This window comes from Quercus lobata, chromosome 8, assembly GCF_001633185.2.
Source record: "Quercus lobata isolate SW786 chromosome 8, ValleyOak3.0 Primary Assembly, whole genome shotgun sequence".
NCBI lineage: Eukaryota > Viridiplantae > Streptophyta > Magnoliopsida > Fagales > Fagaceae > Quercus > Quercus lobata.
The window spans coordinates 2338863-2358401 of NC_044911.1; the positions used below are offsets into that span (position 1 = coordinate 2338863).

Below are 19539 nucleotides of genomic sequence, written 5' to 3' on the forward strand. Positions count from 1 at the left end.
CTCCGCTTCTCTAGACTCAAGTAGCCTAGAAAACTTGCCTTCATTACCCTTACTATTAGTTTCCAGAAGGACTGACATACCCTTGGAAATAAAAGTATTACCTTGGTTTGGATTATTGGGCCCACGACCTCTACCAGCCCTGTTAGAATTCTTTTTCCTAGTCACAACCATCCAGGGCCCATAGTTAGATTCTAACTGATTTGTTTTCACCTGGCTATCATCTCGTTGTTCGCTTGAGATAGGCTCAATTGTCATGTTACCTTCTCTGGCTGCAGGTTTGATATGGTATGGGCAGGTTTCTTGCTTGTGTCCCAAACGGCCACACTGAAAACAGAGCGTTGACACTCTTTCATAAGTAACTTTTTGGACCAATCTGCCTACTCGTATAGAGGTGATGAGTGGTTTCTCCAAATCCACTTGCACACACAATCTGGCATAGCCTCCCCGAGATTCTGATGCAGTGTACGAGTCAATTCGAAGAACAGGTCCAATGGCGCTTCCAATCTCTCTAAGCACAGCAGCATCATAAAACTCTATAGGTAGTTTAGGGAGTCTTACCCACATTGCAACAGAAGACAATTTGGCCTCAGATGCCTTAAAGTACGGCTCCCATTGTTTTATGGCAAGAAAATGTTCCCCCACAAACCAAGGACCCCCCTTTAACACCTTATCATAATCCTCTTTGCTGCTGAATCTAATCAAAAAGAAATCCTTCCCCAGATTGACGCAATCTAATTTAGCCATTGGTTTCCATAAAGCATTGATTTTGAAAGTAAGGTAGTTGAAACCCACTGTCCTACCAAAAACTTTCACAATCAAGGCTTTCGACCATGGTGCTCTTATCCTAGAAAAAGTTTCCTTAGATAGTTTAACTTCAACCATACCTTCGATCAGTGTCTCCAAGTCCGAATCTAATTCAACATTCTCATCCCAGCTCCTTTCCAAGTTGAAAGCTTGCTCATATGCACCTGGGATCTCTCTTAGGAGCGTATCTCTGTAGGAAACGAGTGTCCTAGGCTGAATGAAACTTCTCGCTCCATTACTTTCCTTAAATTTCTTAACGCTCCGGTGAAGTTCGTCTTCTTCTTCACTTGTTCTATGTGTCGGCGTAAAAGGTTCGGTCATAGCTTCTGGACTCTTCTTCGGACTGCAAATTTCTTATGTTGTTGTTAGCTTTAATAACCTATCTAATGATTTAGGCTATTAATAATTTAAAGTATATATTTTTATTTTTTTTGAAAAAACAGAAATATTTGTATTTTAAATATTTTAGTTTCATTTATTTTGATAATTTAAGACATAGTTTTGATAAAGCTGTAATATTGTATCAAATTATGTAAATTACAATCATTTATTGAACAATAAATTTAAATAGTAGATGGAAAAGATAATTTAATTTCTTTTTTTTTTTTAATTAAATCAGGAGAAAAAAAATTCTGAGACTGGGGTTGGGTTAGTTTTTAAAACTATCTTGAGTTAGGTCACAGGTTTCTCAACCTGAGTAGATCGTATTGGGTTGAAAAATACACAAAATCTTAACCTAGAAACGCCCCCTAATTTCTTATCAAGTAAATGAACAAATGCATGGTATTATTCCTGTGACACCAAGGTTGCCATACAATCATGAAAAGAGATCTAAATCCATACCATGCTAGTGAACTACATGATCCCATTCTAGCATGTCACAAAACTCCATGGTCGTTGACAACAACTCACCAATGTCTAGATCTCCAAAGTCTATTACAGCATGAATACAGAATGTGTCATTGTGTGTAACTATCTCGACTTCTTCACAATTGAGATCGATCACATAGAGCATGAGCGAATCTTCTTGGCAAATAGATTGCTCTTAGTGTGCAAAGTATTATAGAGAAAGCACAAAAGCAATTGGAATTTATTAGGCACATTTGCAGACCAAACACAACCCCATATATTTACTAGAGCTGACCTGAATTTGAGCTCTCACCTATATGGTTTCTCTTCTCCAATATTCCTCCATAAACATAAAGTATGCACTTCTTACAATGAAGCGACCATTGGAATTAAAGTGCTAGTCTAAATCCGTAAGTCAATTAGCCTTCAGCTACATGCATTGTGTACATTTGGAATAATTTATTTCTTATGCATTGTGAAAATGAGTTGTTAGAAAAAGTTGCACTAGGACAAAAGTGACGTTTAAAAAAATGAAAGTGCAGTTTCTGGGATGCCAAATTGGAAATTGGTTAGCTTTTAATGATAGCGGCCTCACGATGGGGAAGGATGATCTCATCCACCAACTCCATTTTTCAAAATTTGTTGCCCCAAGTAAGTAGATTATTTGATCCCACAAAAACCTTCTCATTATAGCAATTAGTTCAGAACAAAGGATGTCAAGGAGCGTAAAGCAGATTATGAGGCATACATAGGTACAAATTAGGTCACCACTTTAATCAAAATTGTACATTCCATAAAATCTTTCCTTCCATCCTCCTTTTTTTTTTTTTTTTTTTTTTTTTTTGAGAGTTTTCCTTCCATTGTTGTAGTTTCTTTCTCACCCTTTGTTTGATCTGGCCAAAAGATTGCATTTTTTATCATCGCACAAACAAGGGTACACCTAGATATTTCTCATCTTTGTTGATTATTGTGATACCAAGAGTTTTTTTTATTATTTATTTTATTTATTTATATTTTATAACAATTTCTTATATAGAACTCCTAGGCATTTTTTATGCAGAAGTAGAGAGAGAGAGAGAGAGGGGGGGGGGGGGGGGGGGGCGTGGATTCAAGCACAGTTTCAGCAACAATGCTGTTATTGATGATGTCTCAATTCTACCACATTCAGTGGTAATCCTCCTAGATGTAGAGTCCACAATTTACCAGATTGGGGTTTAGACTATCTAGGTGACAATGTCAAAATTCAGAACACGATATTAAGAAACCAACATTTTACGATCCTGAATTGATCTTATATTATTTAGTTTCCTTATTCACCTTATTTGTTGACTTAGATTTCCTAGCTCATTTTTCTCAACAAAAAAAAAAAAAAAAAAAAAAAAAAAAAAGAATTCCTAGTTCATAATCATCAACAGATGCACTAAATTATTCACTAAGGAATGATGAGATGCTGATAATGGTTAGGACTCCCAACATATATATATATATATATATATATAACTCTAAGTAATAAATCATAAAAGAGTGATGCAAACCATACATAAAACAATTCAAAGAGGTTCAAGTCATTTTACAAAATAAACAATTAAAGGGTGATTGCAAATCAAATGAGGAAAATAACACCAACGAACCACTACAACAAATCTGACTTTTTTCAAGGGTCAAAACCCTTAAAAAAAGTATTAAAAACCCTTGAAAAAAATTATTTTAAGAGTCCAATTGACCCTTGATAACCTTCGAAACATATACCGTCGAAAAAGAAATTTTAACAGCCTTCGTGGCCCTTAAAACAAGTGCTCTAATCTTATTTTGAGGGTCAAGAGACCCTTAAATAACCTTTTACCAAGGTTTAAAAAATTTATATTTACAACCCTTGATAAATAAGGTTATTTAAGGGGTCTCTTGATCCTCAAAATAAGATTTTATTTTATTAAAAAAAAAAACCACAATCATGCACAAATATATATATATATATACACACACACACACATACACAAAAATTCACAATTGTTGAAATGATATGCTATGAACATACAATTATTTCATAGCATATTCCAAATTCGGTAGAAATCATTCTCATAAGAGCATAAAAGAAAGAAGAAGAAAAAAAATGCCCATCAATGTTCTAGCAAGGGAATGAGCAAGCTGGTTGCCCTCTCTTTTTACATGTTTGAAGCTATATTTATGAAAAATCTCTTACAACATCCAAATCTCTTCAATAACATGACCAAACCATGGTTTTTGATGGCGCCTGGTTGTTGATAGCTGTGACAACTCTCTGACTATCTCCTTCGAACTCTACCTTAGAAATGCAAAGTTCTCTAGCAAAACTTATTGCCTTACTAACTGTCAAGGCTACTTCATTTTCACCCAATTAACATTAAAAAAGCAATAATGTATTTACACCAAAAGCTTCAATTCTACAAAAGCACGTTACCATGCTAGTCTTTATCAGAAATCTTTTGCTTCTTCCACTTATGTGCAGCTTCCAATATTCTAAGATTAGTCATCTGAGTTTCCTCTGGGAACATGTAGTCAATGTATTCCTCATATCTGCCAATTTAAACTTGTTAGCAAAAGCAAACAAGGAAAGCTTACAAAATGTAATGGAACACAATTATATCTCTGACAGCATCTGCCTCCTCTTTTTCAGCTTTTTTGGCAGCTTAGCCTGGACTAAACTAATATCATCAAGCTCACTAAAACTGCTGTCTATGTTCATCCACTCTTCCAATGGCTTTGCTCTTTTCTCTTTCAACTCAGGTGCAGATGTTCTGTAGTAGTTGCTGGTTTTCTTAAAAACCCCTGATTCATAGAAAACAAAAGAAAAGTGTTAGAACTTGTTTCATTGGTGATGAAATTTAAAAATAATCAGAATATCCACAGTCTTTTACTTTAGTTTGCAACCAAATTAAGCTGCAAACAAGACATAGGCACTTATGCTTGGCTGAATTGCTTTGAGCACAATGCAAGAAGAACCACTTCCAGATTTACTTCACACATCCAACTTATACTAACCACCCTGCATGACAAAGTCATAGTCCTTGATGATTTAGAAGGAAATGTAATATAAGGCTACCATAAAAAGTAAAAACTCTAGATAGTGATTCATATAATCACTTTTGTTCAGCATAGGCTTCTGCTTGAGATTCATCTTCCAAAGCAATGGACAAAAAACACACTTCCAAACCAATGCCCAAATTAGCAATTAGTGTCAAAGCCTAAAGTACTCGAAATTTGACAATACCAGCAAATATTCTTTGATTTCAATGCCTAAAGCATATCATTCACAATTGTTGAAATGATATGCTATGAATTTCACAAGTCGGGACATCTTCATGAATAACTCCCTTCACTTGGTTTCCATCTTGAGAGGCCACAAACTTGACACTCACTTTTGTTGGAATTTTCCTTCCAATACAACATACAATTATTTCTACAAGCATCTATCTTCACATAATCAAGACCCAAATCCCGAATCATCTTCTTTGCCTCATATAATGAATCTGGCAACTCTACAATAACTTTAGAAAGTGCATCATTCAACAATTGAAGCAATAGAGTAAACGATTTGTTTGTCCAACCACTAAGTCATTCATAATAGTATAAGTAAATATCAAATAATAGGAGATCAAGGGGATTCTAACAACAAACATCCAAAGTGAATTCATTTACTTATGTAGAAGCCCACAGTCATGTCCTAAAACAGGTATTTATGGATGTAGTGTAAGACATACACACATAGACAAAAACATTGTATATCACAAGAATAGGGATAACTCACCTACCCAGAATGAAAGAAATAATTCTCACCGGCCAATTTTGTTGGTGTTGACTGATAGAAGTTGTAGCAGGTCCAAGTAAGCTGCAAAAGAAGAAATAATAGAATCTAGTCAACTGCCAAAAGAGTGAACAAAACTAAAAAACAATAAAAGAAAGAAGGGTAGGATACTAGGATGCCCCATGAAGATTAAAAAAAATCCATTTTGTTCGAGAAATTATTATAAGTGAGTTGCATTTTGGGTAGCAGTTAACAATATTTATACAATCTTTCCACATCAGTTTAGAAGATAGCATCACTCTAATTGCAACATCAGCTCAGAGAACAGGGTTCTCACTAGGTACGCATTTAATTTAAAAAGAACTAAACCCACCATCAAATTTCCATTACAGTCAAATCACACTCAAAATTTTATAAAACCAAACCAATAATTCACTTTGAAAGACAAATAAACCCAATTCATGCTGTGGATGTACCCAACCAAGACAAATAAACCCCCCTAGGTTCATCCCCTTACCACTAACCTCCACTATCAGTAATCTCCCTCTCAATTTCCACAACCCAAAGCTGAGACCCATGAACCTAACATTCCCATAATCCCAATGCAACACCCAACCAATCACACCCTCAGTCAACCGACTACAACAATCACACACACCACACATTAAACACAAAAACTGCACACACATACACATGACAACTGAAAAATACAAGAAGCTTACTAAATTTCTCTGATATACAGGCCTCTGATGTAACTAATATTGAATATAGCAATTTGGAGCAGATTCCTCGTCTGTTTCAAATTTCAATTAGCATAACACAACCATTAAATTTCTCGATCTTAAATCTCTAAGATCTAGCAAAAAATTAAATGAGAAATAATTTCCATTTGTTTTAACCAAATTTTACATGGAGTACTCGAAACAGAGTATGAAGTAACAAAAAATAATTCTATGGATTTTCTAAAAGAAAATTGAATCTGATCACATAAACAAGGAAAATATGCTCAGATGTAAGTTTCTGCTAAAGAAATTCAAATGCGATTGTCCGTAATTAAAGTTGAAAGACAGAAAATCGGAATTCTGATGATGATTACCAGAAGAAGTGAATCCTGCTTAGTGATTTCAGCTTCCTTCTGTGCTACAACCTGAGGAAAACGATTACGTTACAGTGAGATTCTAAAGCGAATGATCAATTAGAAATAGAAATAGGGAAATCGATGATGAGCTCAATTTTCTGAGAAATGTGAAACGAAAATCATGGGGAAATCGATGAAAAGGTGTGGGTAAACCAAAAAAACAAAAAAATCAAAGACGAAATTAGGGTTTGTGATTCGTACCTAACCGGAGCTGAGAAACACAACGCCAAGAGAGAGGAAGAGTCACAAAACCGAGATCGTACCTAATCGGAGCTATGCGATTACGTACCTAATCGATGATCGTCGAGCTCTATGAGATCTCCATGATCGTCGAGCTCTATGAGATTTCCATGCGCTCTGTGAGATTTCTATGCTCTCTTAGTTTCAGGTTTCAGCGAAAGAGTGATAATAGCTCTGTGTTTGATGGTTACGTTTGGGCTATATTTTTAAATTTTGTTGGGCTTTTTCCAGGGATGAAAATTTTGTTGTGGGCTTTTTTCAAGGGCTGAAAAAATTGAAATTTTTTATCAGGGGGTGTGGGCTGAAAAAACTGACGCGTTTTTTTTTTCCACATTTATTTCAAGGTTATTTTAACTTATTTTGAGGGATTAAATAACTTTTGAAATAAAGTGAAGTAATATAGCCTACCGCATTTGAATTTATAGATTATATCGACAGATTTTAGTAAACCCTCGATAAAAGAGGGTTGAAATAACTAAAGTTTGTTGTAGTGAACCCATGATTGTGGTCAAACAACCACTTATTTGGACTGAAATAATGAGCACCACACTAGAGGAGACAACTACCAACATGTAAAAGCAAAACCTTGAGATTTGCTACTTGATTCTCTTGAAAAAATAAGCCAAACGTGCCCAGCTGCAGCAGTTATATTCACTTCCCATCCAAGTCTGAAGAAAAAGCCTAGCAATTCTAGCACAAAGGTTCACATAAAAAATAATCTAATAAAAATATTGAGGACTCAAGCTATTAAAGTGTCACATTATTGGGAAAAGTCTACTTAACTGATTTGAGTTAGCATTGCTGAGTTGAACTTGATTGTTTACCTACCACAAATGAACAAACTTTGATTAGTAAAGAAGTTAACACTAAAAAATATAAAAAAGTAAAAATCTCAAATTAAATGCTTCAATATTTTATTTTTAGTCCCTCCATCTAAACAGATCTTCGCCTAACACACATTGAATAGGGGTAAAGTACAACTTTGTAAAATCCTTAGAGCAATGTTTTGACAATGTTCACTTCTCTCTGTTACTTGTTTTGTTTTGTTCTGATACAGGTATTGTACGTTACTATGTTCAGCACACGCGCAATTTAGTAAAGTAGTTTTTACCTCTACATTTTACATACAGTGCAATTTTAGCTTAATATGAAAAATAAGCAAAATTCAAACAAGAAGAAAACGGTGGTTGGTGAATCACATATTTCATCAAATGCAAAATAAAATGGACAACTGTTGCTTTTTACCATACAAATTTACAACCCAACTCCCATGACATATTATTCACCAGGAAAGAAGAAAACACAAATTAAAAAAAAAAGAAAAAAAAAAAAGCACTATAATCAAAGCTAAAAATGGCACTAACCTTTCTCAACTAAGCATTGATATTGCTGCTATCATTCTCGTTATGATCATCATTTTGATTTATTGTTTTCCCTTATGACCCTGTCAAATGTTTGGAACGAAGAATGCGGGCCTCAAGGTCGTAAAATCCTGTGCGAACCTCGTGTAAGAGATAAACGATGGGTACATGCTCAATAATCCAATAATGTGATCCTAGCTCGGGATCCAAACTTTCTTCGAATTCCTTGTGCATATCAATAAATCTCAGTTCTTTAAGGTTTCTCAGATTTAGGATTCCGCACGACACCTCTTTTAGTTGCGGACTACGCCCAATCACAAATTTTTCAAGAAGAGGCAATGCTCCCTCATCTATCATCAATGAATGCAATGCATTGAAGAATTGGAGATTTAGAATTTTGAGTTTTGGAAACCCTCCTATCTTAATATACAATTGCTCTCCATTGTATGCCTGTCTTGAGATTTCAAGTTCCAACAAATTAGGTAGATTTTGAAGGGCTTTCATTGGGTCCTCGTTCAACTTTGACCAATAAATCCCTAATTTGACTAGATGTTGAAGTTTAGGAATCCAATCTAGGAACTTCTCTAAATGCCCCTTTATGTAGAGGCGCTGAAGACATTGAGGTGGAGTTGAAATGGATTGTAAATCAATGATCTCATCTTCGCTTATTGAAGCTATATCAAGAGATTGAAGGTGGTTCATTGTTGCAATAGAGGCACATAAAGCCCTCATGGTTTCCTTTGACAGGTTTTTCACTCCAAGCTTCCTCAATTGTCTCAACTTTCCCATATCTTTAACTAAATCAACCCCTCCATGATTCAAATCCACAAAATACAACTTTTGCAACTCCTCTAAACATCCAACCCCTTTTTGTATCTTTACCCCTTTTTGAGAAGCCAAACTGAAATCTAGCCCATAATCATGATAGTAAGCTAAAAGATGTCGCAACTTATGAAGCCTGTTAATCTCTATTGGTAATTTAGACACTAGGGTTTGCTTTAGATCTAGAGTCTCCAAATTTTGCAACTTTCCTATGGATTTTGGAAGCATTTTTACTTTGGTATTTCTCAAACTTAAATACCTTAAGTGAAATAAACTTCCAACATCTTTAGGAATGTGATCCAATGGAGCCTCTTCAAAATCTATTACTTTCAAAAACTTGAAATCTGAAAAAAAGGGACTCATAAAAGACTTCGGCAATTCATCAAGATTAAACAATAAAAGTGAATGAATTTTTTTGTCCTTAAATCCTTTGAGAACATTATATGAAACTTTGTTTACTGACATGCGTTGAATTAGTCCTTCAAAGCTTGACTCTTGTTTCAATAGTACATGACAAAAACTCAAATCCTTCATCTTTTGGAGGACAATCTCATGCAAAAGATCATGGAGTCGACATCGTCTAACTTTTCCATCCATTTTGACCTCTGATACTTGAACCAAACTTCTATGGATTAATTCTATCAAGTATTCTTGTGCAACCTCTTCTAATGTTTTACCTTCAATTTCTTTCACAAAGCCTTCAGCTATCCATTGTCGAATCAATCTTATACAATTAATGGAGTAATCCTCTGGATACATACCAAGGTATAAGAAACAGGATTTTAGGTTATAAGGCAAGTCTTCAAAACTTAGGGATAAAATTTTGTTCACACTTGAAAGATGTGGATTTTTTCCAAATTCAAAGCCAAGGCTATCATGCAAGTTTTTCCATTCAAACATAGTTTTTTCTTTTGTTGACAAAAGACCACTTATAGCAACAATTGCAAGTGGCAATCCTCCGCACTTCTCAACAATGTCATGAGACAATTTCTCTAAAATTGCGGGACAATGTCCTTCAAAATCAAATTGGAAAGCCCTTTTGCAAAAGAGCTCCCATGCCTTGTCCCTAGGTAGTGGTTGCAACTTGTAAACACGAACAGGTGATGATTTTTTACAATAATTAGCAACCTCACTATTACGTGTTGTGATAATAATTCTACCACCTACATGATTATTAGGTAAAGAATTTTTTATGCTATCCCAAAATTCAATTTTCCATACATCATCAAATACAACCACATACCTTTTTTGCGGTAAGTAATCTCTCAATTTATTGACCAACAATTGTTCATCCATTGCATCAATTCCCGACAAAGGGAGCTCCTTTCTGCCCTCGCAAAACTGCTTTATTATGCTCCTTAGCAAATCTTCTATTTTGTAAGACTGAGAAACTGAGATCCAAGCATGGTAGTCAAAGTACCCTTTTACCATTTGGTTGTCATAGACTTTCTTGGTAAGAGTGGTTTTACCTAGTCCCCCCATTCCCACCACCGAAACCACAGTACGATGAGGAGATCCTCCTACCAACCAGCTAATCAATTCATCTATAGAAGATTCAATTCCTACAACATCTGCATCGTCAAGATAAAGGGAATCCTTTCGAGGGTCATTATTCCAACTTATACTCCGAGCACCACAACACGATCCTTGAGCAGTGGATTGGAAGCCATATCTTTTACTTCTCTCATTGATTTTCTGAACTGATGCCTTGATCTCTTGAATCTTAGCTGCGATCTTGTGGCGTGGTATTATTGTTTTGAGTAAGTGAGTGGTTTTCTGGAGGGTACCACGGAAGCCACTTGGATGAGGATCATGTATTGCCACCTGAAGCAAGTATTGATCTATTGCAACGTCTATGTGGAAAGCTACTTCTCTTACTTGTTTCACCCACGTTTTGACGCCCTCGTCAATGTCTTGTTCAGCTGCGGCCTTTGCATCTGCATCCTTGAGGAAGGACTGAATGCTCTCCAGTTCATCTTTGATGTCAGCAACTTCTCCATGTATGCCTGCTAACAGTTTTGCTTCTTGGGTCAGCAAGTGAAGCAGCCTGTCGATAAGAGAGGATACTGCAGTCTCTGCCATGTCGTCTCTGAATCTAATTCTTCTCTATGGTCAAATATTGCCTGAGATTGGCTTCTTTCTTTGTTTCTAACTATTTTTGGGAAAAATCAATCGTTTTCAACCACACCTCAGATGTAAATTTATACACACATGAACTTTATTAGCTTTACTTTCATCGTAATTTTAGTATAGGATGTCCTCAAAGAAAAGAATCAATCGTTACTTCTCTCTTCTGATAGAAGTATAGAAGTAGAGCCCATCTTTTTTCAGTAAAAAAATTTAATTAATTAAATAAATAAATAAAAATGAAAAAGGGAAGAATAGCTGAATAAAGAGGAGCCTGTCCTGTCTTTTTCTTGTAAACTCACTGCATAAAGCTTAAGGTTTGGCCAGACTAGATTTCGGATAAGATGAGAATAATGTTTTCTATTTTTCTTAGAACAAACAACGTAACTCACCCCCTGAGCGTGATCATAGGACCTCTACTAGGGAATGTTGGAATAAGGCATAACTACTGCGGGCCGAGATGATCATAGACCTCCCCCTTTCGTTCATCAAAAAAAGAACAAAGAACATAAAATTGAATTTTCTATATATAATTCTTGTAAAATCAATTTTTAAATAGCAAGATATACACTGAAAGTCAATAAAATTAATAAAATACGAGATTATGATTAGAAATTATCCGAACTTAAGTGCCGTGTGTGTGTATATATATATATATATTTTACATGCTTAAGAAAAATACAAATCGTTCTAATCTCATCACCGTGATCACTTTTGGACTCGTGCGTTACTAGGCAAATTAGTACTCTGATTCAAGCGGGGATAATAGATACCAAACCACGGTTCTAAGAATATGTTAAGAGCCAATTAAAGTTATGCGTATGTTTTTTGGACTGACAAAGAATTGATACCAAACCACGGTTGTAAGAAATGGTTTGGCATTGTGAAAAAAAGATACCATATCACAAAGCAAGAATGTATTTAACTCAGTTTGCACGCAAGAAGCCACAAATATTACAACTTCCATCTTATGGAATTAAATCACCTCTCTCTAAATTATGGAATTAAAGAAAAAAAAAACTCTCTCACATTGCTTAATAGAGTGTGTTGTATTTAGTATAATTTGACTCACACTCTCTTAAAAGTTACTACAGCTTTTGAATGAAGTTTGTAGTGTACCTTTATATTAGAATATATCTTTTTGTCTATCTTGTGTGTGTTTGTTTCTCAAAAAAAGAAAAAATTAAAAAGAAAAAAAAAAATGAAAACTTAACTTTATGGTCTTTGATTGAGTTTTTAAGTTTGATCTTATGTACCAGTTAAAAACAACTTTTTATTAAAAAGAAAAAGTATCTAACTATCTAATAACTCTGTGGATTTCAGTTAGCTCAATCATTGAATTTTTGAAATAATGTCTACATTTTGGATGAGTTTTAAAAAGGAAACTCGAAAAGTTGTATTTGTCTAGGACTCTAGTGGGAAGCATGAAGTGAACAGGAAAAGTGGAACAAGAAATTTGTATTCATGATACCCTCTAGTTGTTCGAGAAGGTATTTAGTATCAAATGATATAATGTCAGCAATATCAAAATATAATAATTGTGAAATATGTCAGTAAAAAATAACTACTCTACTAATAAATGAAAGACATATAACCCATATGTTAGTAGGTAAATATTTTTATACACATGACTCTCATTTATTGGATTTTGATATGGATGACATGATATTATTTAACAAAAAATACTTTTTCCTAGTTGTTCACTTCTCTTGGATTCATTGCTTAAGTAATCCCTATATATGCCCTAACTCATGTGTGAGGATTTTGGTTAAAATACCTTATTGATTTTTATATTTAAGATATTTTTTTTTTACTTTAGACCTTATGCTTTCAAAACTTTCAATTTAGTCCTTGGATTTAATTAAAAAATTTCTTTTTAGTCCTTACCATCATCTCAATAAAAGAACTTGTTGATATTGCTAATAGAATGCTCACTTGACAGTTGACACACACATAACTACTGAAATAAAATTAAAAATATTTAATTAAAATTTTTTAAAAATCATATCAACATTTGAATAAAAAAATCCTCATAAAAAATTCCATAATTTTAGAGTAGAAGAAAAAAATGAAACTAAAAAATAAAAACTAAATCTATATATTTTTTTTTCTCTAGTTTTCTTGGCCACTGAAACGCTCATCAATTGGTTTTTGGATTCGATATAATATACACAAATCAACGTTATTTACACCACGGAGCAATTCACCTAGGCCTGGACCAAGCAAACAATTCACTGATATCAGGTCTGGGAAGCCTCTATTATTTCTTGGGTGCTTGACTCTAGAGGGTAACTTCTTCAGTTGTTGGCAATGCTCATTGTTCAATTTTTCAAGAAGGCACAATATGCTTCTTTGCCTATAATCAATGAATTTGATCCATACAAATGTCTGATTCGCAATTGCACTCCATTTTACGCTTCCGTTCCCAATATGAGCTCCAATAGATTAGGTAGATTTTGGAAGGCTTAGAATGGATCATCACTCAACCCAGTCTAATAAATATATTAGTTTTTTTTTTTTTTAATAGGAAAATATATAAGTTGACTACGTGTGAAAGACTTGAAGGCATCTAGGTGTAGATGAAATATGCTGTAAATCATTGATATCATCTTGGTTGATCAATTTAGTTTAGTCAAAGAATTTTTTCTTTAAAAAAGAAAAGAAAAGAAAAGAAAAAGTATTCATATTGCTTTCTACGTAAATTCCAGATACCTTAAATGTGTCATATTGTTAAAGTGAGCATAGAAATACCTTGCTGATAATTAAACATTTAATTACTAAATGTTTTTACAATTTTTTTTCCCATGTGTTTATATAAACACTTCCAAAAAATAAAATCTTAGCAATATCTTTAAATCCTAGAGCATTCTCTATCACCGGTACCAAAGTTGAGCCTAGAGGTCCTAAAACTGGTATAACCTAAAGCACCTGATCAAAGGGGATCTATCCCCAATTCTATAATTCCCAATAAAAGTAATCTATATATATAATAATAGATAAAATTAAGAGAAACTTAAATTAGAATTTCAATTTAGAGTTCCAATTTTATGTTATATGTCCTAGATTATTTATTCTTAAAGAGTTTTATTTCTTAATTTTAGAATCAAATGTGAGGCCACATCATAAATATTCATTTAAATGAGTTATTAAATACAAAAACTAAAGAGTCTAGAATAAATGAATCATTAAAAAAAAAAAAGTGCTACACAATAATAAATAAATAAATAAACATGGACAATTTATATTTTATACCTAATAATATCCTTACAAAATTTTTTAAAGAGTTAACAAAATATAAAAATGATTATCAATAGTATTTAAATTATATATATAAGAATTATATTATGCATCTTATTGTATATCTATAAGTATATTCATGCATATACATGAGATTACAAGCTAGTAGCTCATAAAAAGGGAGAGATCAAATCCACAAGATAACAATTCAAGGAGGTTCATATATTTCTAATAATAATCAATTACGTGGCGATTGCAATCATACTGAGGAAAATAGGAACAACAACGAAACTTACGAAAGTAAACTATTGGACACAATTACAAACATGTTACAAGAAAAACCACTGATTCTCTAGATAGTCTGGAGAAAATAAATCCAACTTGTCCTTGCAGCTACAATTACATCTTCATCCTCCATTCAAGTTTGTACTCTATAGACAAAGCCCAACAATTCCACAACTAAGTTGCACATAAAAATGATATAATAGGAATATTGAGAGATTCAAACGATTAAAGGGTCATATTAGGGAAAAAGCAAACTTACGGATTTGGATTATCATCAATGAGTAGAACTTGATTGTTTACCTACCAAAAATGGACAAACTTTGATTAGCAATGTAGAAGCTTACAGTACCAAACAAGAAGTATGATAACTGAAGAATCTCTAGATTGAAATCTCAAACTTTTTATTTTTTTGACGGAATTTACTTCTTTAACACTTGTTTCGTTTTGGTATAGTTATTGTATGGAAATATTTCCAGCACCTATCCAATGCTTGTCAAAAACATAAGTGCAATTTCAGCATAAGATGATAATAAACGGCAACCATTTCATTTTATGCTACGACTCAACATCGCAACTCTTGTAGCGTTGTTCACCAGGAAGAAAAACAATACATACGCTACCAACAAATAAATTAAAAATTCAACCCACTCTAAAAAGCAAAATTTCACTAACCTTTCTCAATGGAAGCATCGATATTGCAGCTATCGTTGGTGTTGTGATCATCATTTTGGTTGATTATTTGTGTTCTTAACTTCTCCAAATGCTTGGAACGGAGGCGGCGTGAGTCATAGCTGCCATGTTGTGTGCCAACCTTGTAAGATAGAAAAATGGCTGGTATATGTTCAACGATCCAGTGACAGGGTCCCACCTCATAATTTAAACTATCTTCGAATTCTTTGGACATATCATAAAATCGCAGCCTTTTGAGGTTTCTTAGATGGTGAATTCCAAAGGGCACCTCCTTTAATTTTGGACTAGGCCCAAACTCAAGGTTTTCAAGAAGGGGCAATGCTCCTTCATCTATAATCACCGAATTCAATTCATCCAAGCACCTAAGCGATAGTTTCCGAAGTTTTGGAAACCCTCCAGTCCTAAAATGCAATTGCTCTCCACTATATGCCTGCTGTGAGATGTCAAGCTCCAATAAGTTAGGTAGATCTTGAAGGCCTTTCAATGGGTCTTCATTCAACCTTGACCAAAAAATCCTTAATCGGACAAGATTTTGAAGTCTTGGAATCCATCCCGGTAACTTCTCTAAACACGCCTTTAAGTAGATGCGCTGAAGACATTGAGGTGGAGATGAAATAGTTTGTAAATCAATTATTTCATCTTCGCTTATTGAGGTTATATCTAGAGATTGAAGGTGGCTCATCCTTTCAATAGAGATACACAAACTACTCATAGTTTCCTTTGAGAGGTTTTTCACTCCCAGCTTCCTCAATTGGCTCAATTGTCCCAACTCTTTAACGAAATCAACCCCTCCATGATTCAACTCAACATGATACAACTTTTGCAAGTCCATTAAAGACCCAACCCCTTTTGGTATTTTTACCCCTTTTTCCTGAGCCAAACTGAATGTTATTCGATAGTTGCGATGGTAGGCTATAAAATGTCGCAACTTATGAAGCTTGTTGATCTCTACTGGTATATCACACACTAGGGATTGCTTTAGATCTAAAGTCTCCAAATTTTGCAACTTTCCTATGGATTTTGGAAGCATTTTTACTTCGGTATTTCTGAAACTTAAATACCTTAAGTGAAATAAACCTCCCACATCTTCAGGAATGCAATCCAATGGAGCATCTTCAAAATCCATTATTTTTAGAAGCTTGAAATCAACAAAAAAAGTACTCATAAAGGACTTTGGCAATTCATCAAGATTGAACAATAAAAGAGAATGAATGTGTGCGTCCTTAAATCCCTTCAATACACTATATGAAACTCCATCTACTGACATACGTCGAGTTAGTCCTTCAAAGTTTGACTCTTGTTTTGACAAAATATGACAAAAACTCAAATCTTTCATCTTTTGAAGGACGATCTCACGAAAAAGATCATGGAGTCGGCATTGTCTAACTTTTCCATCAAAATTGACCTTTGATACTTGAACCAAGCTTCTGTGGATTAATTCAGTCAAGTATTCTTGTGCAACCTCCTCAAATGTTTTACCCTCCTTTGCTTTCACAAAACCTTCAGCTATCCATTGTCGAATCAATCTTACGCAGCTAACAGAATAGTCCTCTGGATACATACCAAGGTATAAGAAGCAAGATTTAAGGTTGTAAGGCAGGTCTTCAAAACTTAGGGATAGAATTTTACTAACACCTGCAAGATGTGGATTTATTCCTAACTCAAAGCCAAGGCTATCATGCAATTTTTGCCATTCAAAGAGAGTTTTGTCCTTGGTTGACAAAAGACCGCCTATAGCAACAATGGCAAGTGGTAATCCTTCACACTTCTCAAGAATTTCATGAGATGATTTCTCCAACATTGGGGGACAGTGTCCTCCAAGTTCAAATTGGAATGCCCTTTTGCAAAAGAGCTCCCATGCCTTATTAGGTAGTAGTGGTTGCAAGTTGTGAACTTTAACATGTGAAGATTTTTTGCAAAAATTAGCAACATCCAACTTTCTTGTTGTGATCAATATCCTTGGACCTTTTGTATTATCAGGTAAAGCATGTTCTATTTCCCCCCAAAAATCAATTTCCCACACATCATCAAATACAACTACGTACCTTTTTTCTTGTAAATATTCTCTTGCTTTGCTAATTAGTGACGTCTTGTCTGCTGAGTCAATTCCCTCCGGAGGAAACTCCTTTCTTGCCTCGCAAAATTGCTTTACCATGCTCCTTACTAGATCCATCATGTTGTGTGATTGAGACACTGAGATCCAAGCATGACAATCAAAATTTTCTCTCATCATATGGTGATCATAAACTTTCTTGGCAAGAGTGGTCTTGCCCAGTCCCCCCATTCCCACCACTGAAACTACAGTACGGTAAGAGTGTCCTTTTATGAGCCAACCGATTAATTCATCTTTAGGAGATTCAATGCCCACAACGTCAACATCTTCAAGAAAAAGAGAAGCCATTCGAGGGTCTTGCCACCTAACATTCCGAGCACCACTGCTTGATCCTTGACCAGTGGATTGGAAGCCGTATCTTTCACTTCTTGCCTTGATTTTCTGCACTGATGCTTTGATCTCTTGAATCTCACTTGCTATCTTATGGCGGGGTATTAATGTTTTGAGTGAATGAGTTGTTTTATGGACAAAACCAGTAAAACCACGCCGATGAGGACCATGTTGTGCCACCTGAAGCAAGTATTGGTCGATGGCAACGTCTATGCGGAAAGCGACTTCTGTTAGTTGTTTCACCCATGTTTTGACACCCTCGCTCATGTCTTCTTCTGCTGCCGCCCTTGCATCTGCATCCTTGAGGAAGGACTGAATGCTCTCCAGTTCATATTTGATGTCAGCAACTTCTCCATGGACGCCACGTAGAAGTTTGGCTTCTTCGTTCACCAAGGGTTTTAGCTTGTCGATAATGGAGAATACTATAGTTTCCGCCATATTGTTTCTCCTTACTCCTTGCGACCTTATATCATTTCTTCTGAATGTTGGTATTGGGCTCGTGTATTTTGTAGATCTTTGAAATTTGAAGTTCACTAACTACATCTCAGTGTGAGCCAGCACCTTGAGATCTGCAACGATCAACTTGTTCTGCTCAGTTTCCAAATTCAACATGCTGCTGGTATGGACTATGGAGCCCGGCAAAGCTAGCTGTCGATTTGGGCTTGCGGACTTGTTCTTGGTTTAATCTAGGAAGCAACCTCTTCTGTTTCTAAATTGGACAAAACTCCTTCTAAATTAATGGGTGGCGTGTGCAAGAGAAAAAATAATAAAAAAAATAAAAGGGAAAATTTTTCCTTTCACACACAAAAATCAACCTACAATCCACTAACCATTCTTCATTTTATTAAAATAAGAATTTTTCCATTCACACACAAAAATCAACCTACAATCCACTAACCATTCTTCATTTTATCAAAAATGCTATTGTGAGACTTTATCCAAGAAAAGAAAAAGGATCATTGTAGGTCTTTTATTTATGCTAATACTGTAATATTTTTCTTCTCTCACCTCTATTTCTAGGATTAATAAATGAGTGTCACTATAAGTCTATAATCACTTGAAAGTTGTAACCACCCAATACATCTAGAGACATAATTAATTTCACACAATGAATGTTTTCAACCGTGATTGGGGTTCACAATATGTTAAGTGTTTGTGGTAAGGTTGACCATGTGAAATTAATGTCAATCCCATATTTTTTTTTTTTTTTTTTTTGAAAAACTCCCATAACATTGTTTGTCCATATGATTGTTATTGATGATATTGAGATCGTCAGTAGTTGGGTTCATCCAAATTAAACCAATACGAGCCCGTCCAACCTCCTGCATGATTAATAAAAAGAAAGGAGATCCTCGTAGGTGGTCATCAGTGTGGTGTCAGCCCTACTAAAGTCTCCAATGGTAAAGTCAGTGAACAGAACTCAGGGAATAAAAAGAATTCTATGATTAGAGTAAGAGGTGATCAATGTGTATGTACCTTGTCTAGGATTTGGTGGGGAAATTACACTTTACCCCCCTAAACTATACATTAGATTACACTTTGCACCCTAAACTATTCGAATGCACACTTTCAACCCTAAACTATGACATTTGTTACACTTTGCACCTTGGTGTTAGTTTTACTGTTAAGTTAGACAGAAATTAATAGCACATAACTTACACATGATTATTGCTTAAGTGACACCTTGTTTAAAGACTAAAACACCCTTTTCACAAACAATTAAAAACAAAAGCAATTTTTTTTTCAGTTCTTTCTCTCTTCG

At 34.7% G+C, this 19539-nt stretch overlaps 2 protein-coding genes and 1 long non-coding RNA gene across 9 annotated transcripts; all 3 read right to left on the bottom strand.

The window, feature by feature from the left end:
• Positions 1-3717: 3717 nt before the first annotated feature.
• Positions 3718-7013, bottom strand: LOC115957435. 7 transcript variants are annotated; one of them, XR_004084358.1, is made up of 5 exons: positions 6774-7013; positions 6531-6581; positions 6157-6227; positions 4548-5518; positions 3718-4458 (listed from the first exon to the last, which is right to left on the bottom strand). It is a non-coding gene; the product is annotated as an uncharacterized LOC115957435 (long non-coding RNA). The 7 variants fall into 7 exon arrangements; XR_004084363.1 differs by having other exon boundaries at positions 3718-4675; positions 5467-5518; positions 6774-7006; XR_004084360.1 differs by having other exon boundaries at positions 3718-4675; positions 5438-5518; positions 6774-7006.
• Positions 7014-8248: 1235 nt separating this feature from the next.
• LOC115955486 (disease resistance protein RPM1-like) lies at positions 8249-11139 on the bottom strand. Its single transcript, XM_031073610.1, has one exon. The coding sequence runs from the start codon at positions 11075-11077 to the stop codon at positions 8249-8251; it is 2829 nt and encodes a 942-aa protein (XP_030929470.1). The 5' UTR covers positions 11078-11139.
• A 3764-nt stretch (positions 11140-14903) lies between these two features.
• LOC115954693 (disease resistance protein RPM1-like) lies at positions 14904-18240 on the bottom strand. The gene is made up of 2 exons (XM_031072618.1): positions 15317-18240; positions 14904-14944 (listed from the first exon to the last, which is right to left on the bottom strand). The coding sequence occupies exons 1-2, from the start codon at positions 18213-18215 to the stop codon at positions 14919-14921; spliced, it is 2925 nt and encodes a 974-aa protein (XP_030928478.1). The 5' UTR covers positions 18216-18240; the 3' UTR covers positions 14904-14918.
• Positions 18241-19539: the final 1299 nt, after the last annotated feature.

What these genes read in the sequence shown, in the direction of transcription:
- LOC115954693 (XM_031072618.1), bottom strand. Translation starts at nt 18,215, where the DNA reads ATGGCGGAAACTATAGTATTCTCCATTATCGACAAGCTAAAACCCTTG. An exon ending in CGATGCTTCCATTGAGAAAG is followed by an intron (nt 14,945 to 15,316) that starts GTTAGTGAAATT and finishes CATTTTTGGTAG; the next exon opens with GTAAACAATCAAGTTCTACT.
- LOC115955486 (XM_031073610.1), bottom strand. Translation starts at nt 11,077, where the DNA reads ATGGCAGAGACTGCAGTATCCTCTCTTATCGACAGGCTGCTTCACTTG.